Source organism: Cynara cardunculus (genome assembly GCF_001531365.2).
Source record: "Cynara cardunculus var. scolymus isolate 2C chromosome LG 13, CcrdV1, whole genome shotgun sequence".
NCBI classification, from domain to species: domain Eukaryota; kingdom Viridiplantae; phylum Streptophyta; class Magnoliopsida; order Asterales; family Asteraceae; genus Cynara; species Cynara cardunculus.
The window spans coordinates 385,869-397,295 of record NC_037540.1 but is presented as its reverse complement, the minus strand read 5'-3'; the positions used below and the strand labels follow the sequence as shown (position 1 = coordinate 397,295).

Here is an 11,427-nt window from a genome sequence, read left to right as displayed (position 1 = left end):
AATTTAAAATTATCAAATTTATAAATTTCCTAATTTATCTATTGATTTGTGGTTAATATTGGTTCTCACAGTTACCACAAACAACTCAGTTCTCCCTTGAATATGCCCATATATATATATATATATATATATATATATAGGGAAGGGTTCAAACGAGAATCCCTGTGATTTACGATAACGCAAAAATAACCCAATAACCTCATATTGTGATAAAAAAATAAAATTAAAAGATTTTTAAAATTTAAATTTAAAAAGATTCAAAAAATATTAAAATTAAAAGGGTAATAATGGAAATGATATCATCAAATATTTTAACACGTTTACACGATAATCATGTGATAAATTTTTGGTGTAATCATGTGATATAAATGTAATCATGTGATATGGGTGTGATAATCACCGTTATACATCACTTGGGTTATCGTTTTGATTGATAAGTTAATTTTTTTGTGTAACCATGTGATATGGGTGTGATAATCATCGTTATACATCACTTGGTTATTGTTTTGGTTGATAAATTAAATTTTTGGTGTAATCATGTGATATGGGTGTGATAATCATGTAATATGTATGTGATAATCACCGTTATACATCACTTGGGTTGATAAGTTAAATTTTTGGTGTAATCATGTGATATGAGTGTGATAATCATGTGATATAGAGAAAAAACATGAACAACATGGAGAAGAAGAAAACTAACAATAGTAAAACGTGGAAACATGATAGGATAATTATGGTTAATTAAAATAAAATAAAAATTATAAAAATTACTTAGGGGGTGTTTGGGATTGCTTATTTAAAACAACTTATGCTTTTTTGTAAAAGTGTTTATTAACTTATGCGGTACCAAACCGGAGTTTTGTAAAAAGTGTTTGGATTAGCCTATAGCAGTACCAAATTGCAATAAGCTGATAAGTTGTTTTTTAGTGTTTGGCATTACTGTCCTTATTAAATTATTTATATATAATAAAAGTTAATTTATTAATTAAAAAAGTTTGAGTTATTTGCGTTCTCGTAAATCACAGGGTTCTCATTTGAACCTCCACCTATATATATATATAAATTTAGAAAATATTTTAAAGTTATTATAAAAAAAAGAAAAGTCTAAAATAACCCAATAGACTTTAGTGTTTGGAATGATTAAGTATTTAGATAATTTTTTGAAACAAATAAGTTATTGGACATTCTAAAAATGTTAAATAACTTTTTAGACTTTCTAAAACATGCTAGATACTTTTTTATGAACAATACAACTGTTTAATATAATAAAATAATTAAAAAAATCTGGAAAAAATGACAAACGACTTTTATATTTTAAAAGATTAATTTATTAATTTTTTTTGAATTAACTAGTTTGTAATAAATTACATATCAATCCCATAAATAACATCATAAACAGTGTATCTTTTATTATTTTCATTAAAATATACATTATATAGAGACAATAATTGACATAACACGCCAAAACCATTTATCCTTTTATCAAATATTTATTTTAGGAAAAAATAAATATATTATTATTGTAAATCACGAGACAAGATTTAATATCTTTTATCATTTTAGTTCCCCCGAATCATTCCGTATATTGTCGTAATCGTAGCTCAACAATTTTGAAAGTCAACAATTAAAGATGCTTCTATAAAAAAAATTTAAAAAAGTGGTGGCAATAAATATAAAGGTTGGTTTCTTGTTCTTATATAAAAAAGATTTATGTTCGAGTTCGATCTAAATATACTTTTAAAAATGATAAATTGCATAAAAAGTAACGTACTTAAACTTGATTCATTTTTTATGTAGTATACTTTCAAAACTTTCATTTTGGTACTTAATAAGTTTTAAACATTTAAGTGTCCGAGTAACCGGTTGAAGCACTAACGGATTAATGTTGATGTGGCGAGTGATGTAATATCTAGCTCAGTATTATTTGCTGACGTGATTAGTGACATTAATTTTTTAAATTTAAAATTACTCTTCAACCGGTTATCCATGTACTTAAATATTTAAAACTTTACATCTTATGTACCAAAATAAAAGTTTTGAATGTACATTACTCAAAATAAAAATCAAGTTAAAATACGTTACTTTTCATGCAATTGTCCTTTTAAAAACACAAGACATATATAAAAAACACCAAATTTGACAATTGTAACCTTTAGGGACTCAAACATAGACCTTTTATACAAATGAAGTAACGTTTACCATCTTAGTGATTAAGATTCTGTGCTAACATTTCAGTTTCAAAAACTATGTAGTAATACGTAACAAAATAAGACAGTAACATCTTTTAAAATCGTTTTTTCCCTCATGACGTAAGTATGAAACGGTAGCCCGTGCTACCGTATCTATGTATGTAGGAATGACAACGAGCCGGATTCGGGCCGGTTTTTAGAGTCCCCGTCCCCAAAATCGATAACCATAATCATCCCCGTAACCGTCACTATCCCCAATACAATCCCCAAAAAATTGTCCCTGTCCCCGTCCAGTTAAGAGGTCCCCCGAACCAACCCGAATTGTTTGATTTTGGTTTTTTTTGCTATCCCTATATATATATATGGGTCCGCCCTTGGTTATAATTACACACATCATCATTACAAAATACATGCCAATCGCGTACCGAAATCCCGTGATACTTAATTTATTTAATGTCCAAATTCAGAAGCAAACAAAAATAATAATAAAGCAACTTGACAACAATTATATTATTATTTTATATAAATAGAAAATAAAAGAATTTAGATCTGATTTGATTTGATTATGTATTATTGGAATTTATTATAAAAAATATTATATCCAATTTAAACATAATATGTGTAAATAAATAAATTTAAATAAGATAATGGTTTGGTCGGAATGCTGTGAAGAGTAAGACGCAGACATGTGGAGGTTCAAGGGGGTCTTCTTTTGTCTCCATGCAACATCCAATGCCTCCCTATCTTGGTATCTTCACCCAACCCAATATTAACCAAAACCACCCTTCATCTTTTCTATAAATGCATTTCCAACCCTTCTATTTTTGTACTTGCACTCATTAGAACTTTTTCTTAAATGTAGATATTCCATCTAGTATTGTACAATATGTTAAGAAATGGATTTCCTACCGAGGCTTAATCATTTAAGAACTGCAAAGTCTATGAAATATGTGTTAACTTTTGCTTAAGATTTTGTTTCGTATGATTTTTTCTTATTTAAGTAAAGTATTTAATGTATTGATTAACATATATGTATTTCATAGTGTGTTGTTTTTATATGTTCATAGTGTGTTGTTTTTATATGTGTAATATTTATAATGTGAAACTTTTTAACATCTATTTTTTTGTTTTCCATACATGCAAAAAAAGTTCATAATGTGGAACAAATATATGTGAAACAAACACATTGTAAAACAAATATATGTTAATTATTAATTAAATAATAGTCATGGATAAAAAATCATGTGAAACAAAACGTTTGAGAACTCCATATATTGTGATAATTGTTAGAACTTCTATCTTAACGTATTGTTTCACATGGTTTTTTCTCATATAAGACTAGCGTTTAATGTATTGATGAACGTATATTTGTTTCACAATGTATTTGCTTTATATGTATGCAGTTCACAATGTAAGACTTTTTTTTTATGTACAACTTTGTTTCATAAACAGACTAAAAAAGTTTACATTGTGAAACAAGCACACGTGAAACAAAGCACATTGTGAAACAAATATATGTTGATCAATATTTTAAATCATAGTATTCGATAAGAAAAAAAATCATATGAAATAAGACATGATGCACTAGTTCTCAATGTATATATATGTGCATGTGTGTGTGCGATAACAATTTCAATTACTAACATTCACATATGCATACCGTCCAGATAAATATTTATTAGGATAATTCTTAGTTTTTCATTTGTTTAAGAGTTTTGATAACCTTGCTATATGTTTTTATTCACATATTTGATTTGCAAGCGTAGATGCATTTGATCTAACTTGGTTCACTCCTTACAACTTGCACCAATAGAAAGTGTTTTGATTGGATATATTATAAAGTTTTAAAAGAGAAGGACTAATTTGGCAATACCAATAAATTCCAGGGGCATAATCGGCTTGATGGGAAAACAACAACATTAACCCAATTCAGCAAGCTGAATTTGCGAAGAGCCACAAACAAGAAGACGAACATCTCTTCTCTCTCTCCACCCCAACCCTTCGTTCATGGACGAATTTTGGAGAATCCGAGGCTACTAAATCAATCAATTCAGAGTAGAAGGAAATGAATCGAAGATCTGGAGGAGGGAGCTGCATTGCTATCCGTACAGTTCCTTCCATTTCGTCTAGATTCTATCACGTCTCTGCTTCTTTTTCGGGTACTCATCATTTTTTCACACATAACCACATGTTTATTGTCATTATGTTCTCAATTTTGTAGTTCTGGAACGTAGGATATGAATGATTATTCTTGTACTAATTTTAGATCGATTTTTATGTGTGATCTGTGTGTGTATTTTGCTTTTAATCAGTTACGAAAATGTTGGAAGGAAATTGAGTAGGTTTTGTGATCAATGGCGTTCATAAACTTCGCACATTGGATTGCAGTTTCCTTACTTCCTTTTGGAGATAATGTTCATTATGTTATTTCTTATTATGCCTATTCTCATTTATAATTTGTGTTGAAGGTTAGTTATTGCTGTTCTATCTATTAAGTTACTCCATCTGCTCTTTAGTAAAAGTAAATATAAGAACACTACACTTTGACTTAGGTCGTCTAATGGATTTTGCATCAGCTTCAAAATCGGTATCATGTGAAAATTGCTAACTGCTTGAGCTTTGTAAAAAAGAGTACAACATCACCTTCTTTTATTCTAAATTAGTCGGGGGTTTGCCAAAAAGAAAACCAAAACAAACTATAAAATGGCACAATACAACCAAATAGGTGAAACCCCTTATGTCGACCATGGTGGACCTTTGCCTCTCTTAACACCCTCTTTCACAGGTGCATTTGAAGGTCCATGTTGCAGATGGCCAAACCAACTCACGTATAGTTGTCTTAGTTTGTCCTCAACTTCTGCAACTCTTACCTTCTCTCTCGTATATCCTCACTTGCAATCCTATCTCTCGATGTATCACAAAGCATATATCTAAACATTTGCATGCTGCAATTTGATAGGGCACATCATTCCACGTTCATAACAGCTCTTATTTTGTAAAAAGCTCATATTTCAACTTTACTATTTGCAGCGGACTCTCGAAGCTTGTCGCTATTTCAATCGCTCACCTTTTATCTTATGACCAGACCCGTTTCTAGATAAGGGGTGATGTCCATCCTAACTATTGCTTGTCCTTGAATGTGTACCAGCTTCATTATGAAACTGCCAAAGTTGCACATAAGTGTTTTCTTTGTCTAATAAGTGTGGACCAACGTGGACAGACCAAGCAAAAGTAAAAGTAAAAGTTCAATAAGATTTAGGTTTTAGTGTGTATCCATCATACACAGCTTCTGTATGAATCATGAAATAGCTTCTGTATGAATCATAAAATATCTTGTGTCTTTTATAGGTCTGTTTTAGACTTGTATGCATGCACACACAGTTGCGCATACACAAATGCACCCCTATATCCTCAATTTTATATAATCTTTGAACCATGGCCATCACGTATAACTCACCTGTATCCTCGTAGCAATATCCTTGCAAAATAGCTAATGACCAACAAAAAGCTCAGTTATTTCAGGGATAAGCATCTATCTGTCAATCAAATAAGTGACCTTTGTACTTGACACTTGGTATTGAAACAATCATCATAATTCAAAAAACACTCTATACGTGCAAAATACGTATTTGATTTTAGTTTTTTCAAACAAACCATTCTACTTGGCAAAATTTGGATATAAATGTTCATGTTTTGCAAATACAGAGTTTTTTCTTTGGGATATTTTATAGTATGACGGTTGTTTTGATACAAAGCGGCAAGAAAGATGGTTAGGAAAGTAGCTCACCTCTCGTCAATTGCATTAACTAAAAGTTGGACTGTGTAATTTCTTGTAATTCATGCTGTGGATATGGACAGAATTCTAACTAGTTTAGTGCAGATCCCACAACTTGTGGTGCTCCTACGTGGATGAGGAAGGGCCTTCCTTGTGTGTGTTTTAAGGGAAAGGGAAATTATGCACGGATTTGCATGAATGTGACTCCTCTTCAGGCAAGTTTACAGATTTTTATAAACCCACAAAATAGTAAAGTAAAATGAGTAAAAGGATCCAAGATCTTTGTTGTGTTTGCTTCTCGTATGCTGCTGAGCTCTAAATCTCAATCTTATTATTTAGCATCGTGTCGTGGTCATTGTGTATTCACATTCAAATTGTGGATTTTCTAAATCAATGATCACTTAATCATGTTATTTTTAGATAACGATCAATTGCTTTCTCAAACATACATGTGGTATTTATGATCCTGCAGGAGGAGAGACTAGGAAGACTGAAAAACCGGACGAAAATTTATTTTGATGCTAATCGGATTGAACATCAGGTAGTTTAAATCCAAAAACCTTTCAGTAGATTTACCTTTTTAGTACTAATGTTCATGGAGGATTGACAACAATGTCGTGAGAACGTTTGTATGCATAAAGTTAAGAAAAGGAAAGCACAAAGGTTGTGGCGTAGTGGTTGAGGCTCAGGGGGATGTGGTGGAATATCCCATTTTCCCCGGGTTCAATTCTAGGCGTCCACAACAATTGTGGCCACTGAGTTTATCTGGGCTGATAGTCACAATTTGCCGGGATAGTCTGGGCATAGCATAGAAAACCTTCCAAAAAAAAGTTGACAAAAGAATTCAAGAACGAACGTGATAGCATTTCCACATTTTTGTAATTAAATTGCATAATGATGAGTTTGGAGTTACTAGTTACATTTTTGTAAGAGGACAGGAGGCTTTGAGGGCATTATGGTCATCTACATTCCCTGGTCAAGAGCTACATGGCTTGATATCGGATCAATGGAAACAAATGGGATGGCAGGGAAAAGACCCATCAACAGATTTCAGGTTGCTATTTTACTTGCCATGGAAGTTGTGGAACTTCTCTTTTGTAACAACTCGTCCCACATTGATAGAAAATTGGACTTGTGAGCTCCTTAGAACATCTACAACAGATTCTCCAAAAATTCCTCCAAAATGGAGAATCAAAATTCAAAATCTCCAAAAAAAAGTGCATTCAACTCCAATAGTTTCTCCACTTTGGGGATTGCAACATTCTATTTTATTATCAAAAATATTACGTACATTCAATAAAATATTATTTCTCTCTTCTAAACATTTAATTTCGAGATATCTTAATGGTTGGTAATCGTTTTTGGGGAGTTCTCGAAATTTGAAGATTTTGACACCCTTTCTCCCACTTGCTCCGTTTTGGAGAAAGTTTTGAGGAATCTGTTGGAGCAAAAAATTGTCTAAAAAATCCCCATTTCTCTATTTTATAGAATCTGTTGGAGATGCTCTTATAAGCCTCAAGTTGTGGCCTACCAATAACTTCCACCATGGTTTTAAGTTGGATTTGAAGTTACTGTTTACTAGGCCAGCCTGTTGCTTCGGGTGTCACATCTTTGATTCAGACAACTTTACTTCTAACTTGATTTTTTGCTAATTTTTGTTGATAACCAGGGGAGCTGGATTCATCTCCTTGGAGAACCTACTCTTTTTTGCAAAGACATTCTCCGTAAGGTTTCAGATATTGGCTACATAGACCCAAAACTCTCGTCATTTGTAACACGTTTCTCTTTGTTTTATTTCCTTAATTTATATTCCGAACTGCAGATATCTTTTCAACAACTATTAAGAAAACAAGGTGCTAGGGGAGCGGCGTGGGAATATCCATTTGCTGTAGCTGGTGTAAATATTACATTTATGCTCATGAAACTGCTTGATCTAGATGCTAGTAAGCAAGACCACATATTTTCTTAAGATTTTGCAGCATTTGATTTCCATATGCAAAGTAGTGTACTAGTGTAGGGGTGCGTTTGGTACACTTGACATGACAGAACAGAACAGAACATGTATCACTTTTTCCATGTTTGACATGACTTTTATGAAACAAACGTGTTCCACCTACCCCATGGAACAAACCTATATTTTACAAGTATAACTTCAAAATAAAACATAATTCTTTTCTAAAACATCAAATACGTCTACCTCTTTGCATTCTATTCATTCTTTAAATCTTATTTATTGTATTTTATGTACTTTAAACTTTCACTTTACTGTTCTTTAAAATATTATTTTTGTATAGTTTCTATATTTTGGTTAATTTATGTAATTTATTAAATAATAATATAGTAATATAGAAAATGTATAAAACAAAAATTGGAAACTACATAAACTTTTTATTTTTGTGTCATTTTAATTTGTCTTTAACGAAAACTTTCTAATGATATATCATGTTATAAAAATATTTATTTTTATTAATAATATAATAAATTACATAAATTAATCAATTATAAAAGATAGAAGCAACTCATTAGGGGTAAATTGATCATTTTATTTGTCATGTCTTATCAAACATTGAGCAATTGTTCTGTCCTGTTCTATGTTGTCTGGATACCAAACGCACTGTTGAGGTTCTTGAAGATATTGGCTAATCACATAGTGTCGATATTTCAGCAAAACCCAGGACACTTGTGAGCGCTGTTTTCGTACATATGTTGTCAGGTATCCCATTTTGTTCCATTCTTTAATCTCAACTTCTTACAAGTAAACAGGATCCAGAATCACGAATGTGTTTCTCCTCTCGCCATATGAAAAATGTTGAATGACCAAACGAGGCTTTGATGCATTTTCAGAAAACGAGTGGGCTTTTGATCTGCTTTATTGTGTCGCATTTGTCATTATGGACAAAAAATGGAAAGAGAAAAATGCAAGCTACATGGAGTTTAACGTAAGTTGACACCAACCTCCTTTATTTGATCGATATTTTATATATAAGGTCAGTTTCAGTACAAAACTGCAAAAAAATGAAAAATTGAGGAACATGCATGTGTTTATACAAGTAATTTGTCAGGTATGCACAAGTGCATAGAAACCAAGAAACATCTTCAATTTCTTGTATGCACATGTGCATACCATACAGATGGATGATTATTTGCGTGTTTACCAGTATTCTATTTTTTTGGGGTTTTCCCTGAACCTCATTCTATATGTGTATAATGTAATAGGAGGTTCGAATGAGAATGTTAAATATGGTGAGGTGCGAAGGAAAGGTTCATTTGTAATGAAATCAGAAAAAATATATTATAAGATGATATGTGAACCAACATTACATATTATTTATATGGCTTCACATATGCATCTTCAAATAGAGTTTTTTAATGATTCACGTATAAACCTTCAGTTCGCACCTTAGCATTTTGAACTTTCTCTGTACATTTATTACCTGAAAAGTTAATCTCCCGATTTCAAAATGGTGGCACTTTGGTTTTTGAGGTCAAACTTATATTCAAGTTTCAACAAACACAAACTTCTTAAATCAACTCAACAGGATGTACTGAAATCGACTCGGATGCAGCTGGAGAAAGAGCTTCTATTGGATGACGTTCTAAGGATCGAAGATATGCCATCTTTTCGTCTTCTTTATTAGCATCAGCCATGTAAAGCAAGAACCAAGTGACTTTAATTAGAGTAAACCACATACAATTGATTCCTGATAGCAATTTTTATATCAGGATCACATCACAATGTGATAATAGGGCCTACAATATACCAGTTTATATAAGCTGATGATTAGTTGAAACGAATTGCATCAATCGCTTATCAGGTTAGTGTTTACCATATTACTTACCTTATCGAGTGAGTCTATTAAGGATCAAGAATCCTATCAGGTAAAAAGCAAGATGAGGACCGAGTGTCTTACCCTTCTCGATAAGTAAAGGTGGTGACTCTTACCGTGTGATAATGCTTACCAACAGTTTATTTTGATGGCCGAAATGTTAAAAAGTGAAGGTGGTGATTCTTGTTGATAAACGTGTACCGATAATCATTTGGTAAAATGCCCCACTTAAGCATCTGTTGCTTGCTTGTGTTTAGACAAAACTACGTTTTTTGTTTTTGTGATGTGTTAAAAATTGCAATTTTCATCCAAATGCTTTCGAAATTATGGTTTTTGTCACTGTGGTTTATAGTTTGTAGCTGTTTTCATTCCTAAGGTTAACTTTATCAGTGATTTATCGTTAAGTATCAAGGATTCAACCAACAATGAATTGTAAACCATACAGATGAAAATATCAACGAGTCTGTAAACCACAAGGATAAAAAAAGTAATGAAGTATAAATCATATTTTTGAAAGCATACGAAAAACAATAACAACTTTCAACAAACCACAATAATTAAAAACATAGTTTACTCGTTTTTATAAGTTGCAAATTGCCATTTTGGCATTATGCGTGACACAACATTACCACCTCTCATTGTGGGTGTGTTTTAGAAAAAATAACTGGTTCATCAATTAAACAAAACTCTGTGTTTTTTTCGTTTATCAAAAGATCTGAAATCCAAATAAGGTACAAATCCATTGTATTGTGCATCGAACATTAGCAAAACCCAAGAACCATTTCCATTATAGTTGATCAACGAGGTTTCAAATCTCAATCTATACTTTTAGATGTTCACAAGAAAGATTACTTCATTTTATCAAATGGCCTTTGGCCTAACGATATGTGAGTTTTTGGCCTCCTAGGAGGTCAAAAATTCAAACCTCAAATATGAGAAGGATGTGTGAGTTTATTTATTCTATTTTCCGTATAAAAATATTATATACGTCAAAGAAAAAGATAACTTCATTTTCTTACACTTCATTCAGTAGAATATGAAGAAAATGTGAGAATATACTTATTTTAAACATATTTAGAAAAAAACAAAAATCTTCAAATTTATATTTTAGAAAAGAGAGAAAATACATTAATTATTTTTACCACAGAAAGACCATATATAAAAATTTATTGAGAGTATTAAATGAATCGAATACTTGAATAGATCGTCGGAATTAAATATAACTTTTTATTTTGAAAATTTGAAGTTTTTTTCTTTCTGTATTTTGGATATAACCGTATTTGTATTTGTGTGATCATGAAAAGAAAAAAACTTGAGGGGAAATCCAGCAATTTTCACATAAAAGAAGGGCTTTAAATGTAATTACATAGAAAATAGAAGACCAATCGACGAAATTGACCAAAATTTCAAAAGAGAGAAATGTAAATGTGTAGCAGCAAAACTTTATATTCCCCAAAACTCGCACGTATGTTTAACCCCTTCCGCCCACGCACGACGCACCCATTCCATGCGGTGTTTTTATATTTAAAAAAAAATATAAAGTTAAAAATTAAAATCTTTAAAATAAATTATAATTTTTTATAATATATTTTAGAGATTTTATTATGATCCTAAATATAAGATGATATCAATATAA

General features: G+C 31.4%; 1 protein-coding gene across 1 annotated transcript; it reads left to right on the top strand.

The window, feature by feature from the left end:
- Positions 1-4,126: 4,126 nt before the first annotated feature.
- On the top strand, positions 4,127-9,773 carry LOC112525136 (ELMO domain-containing protein A). The gene is made up of 9 exons (XM_025135104.1): positions 4,127-4,348; positions 6,070-6,179; positions 6,437-6,505; positions 6,903-7,018; positions 7,634-7,688; positions 7,787-7,907; positions 8,630-8,677; positions 8,809-8,903; positions 9,504-9,773. Exons 1-9 carry the CDS (start codon positions 4,255-4,257, stop codon positions 9,600-9,602), a joined length of 807 nt encoding a protein of 268 aa, XP_024990872.1. The 5' UTR covers positions 4,127-4,254; the 3' UTR covers positions 9,603-9,773.
- The last annotated feature ends 1,654 nt before the right edge of the window (positions 9,774-11,427 follow it).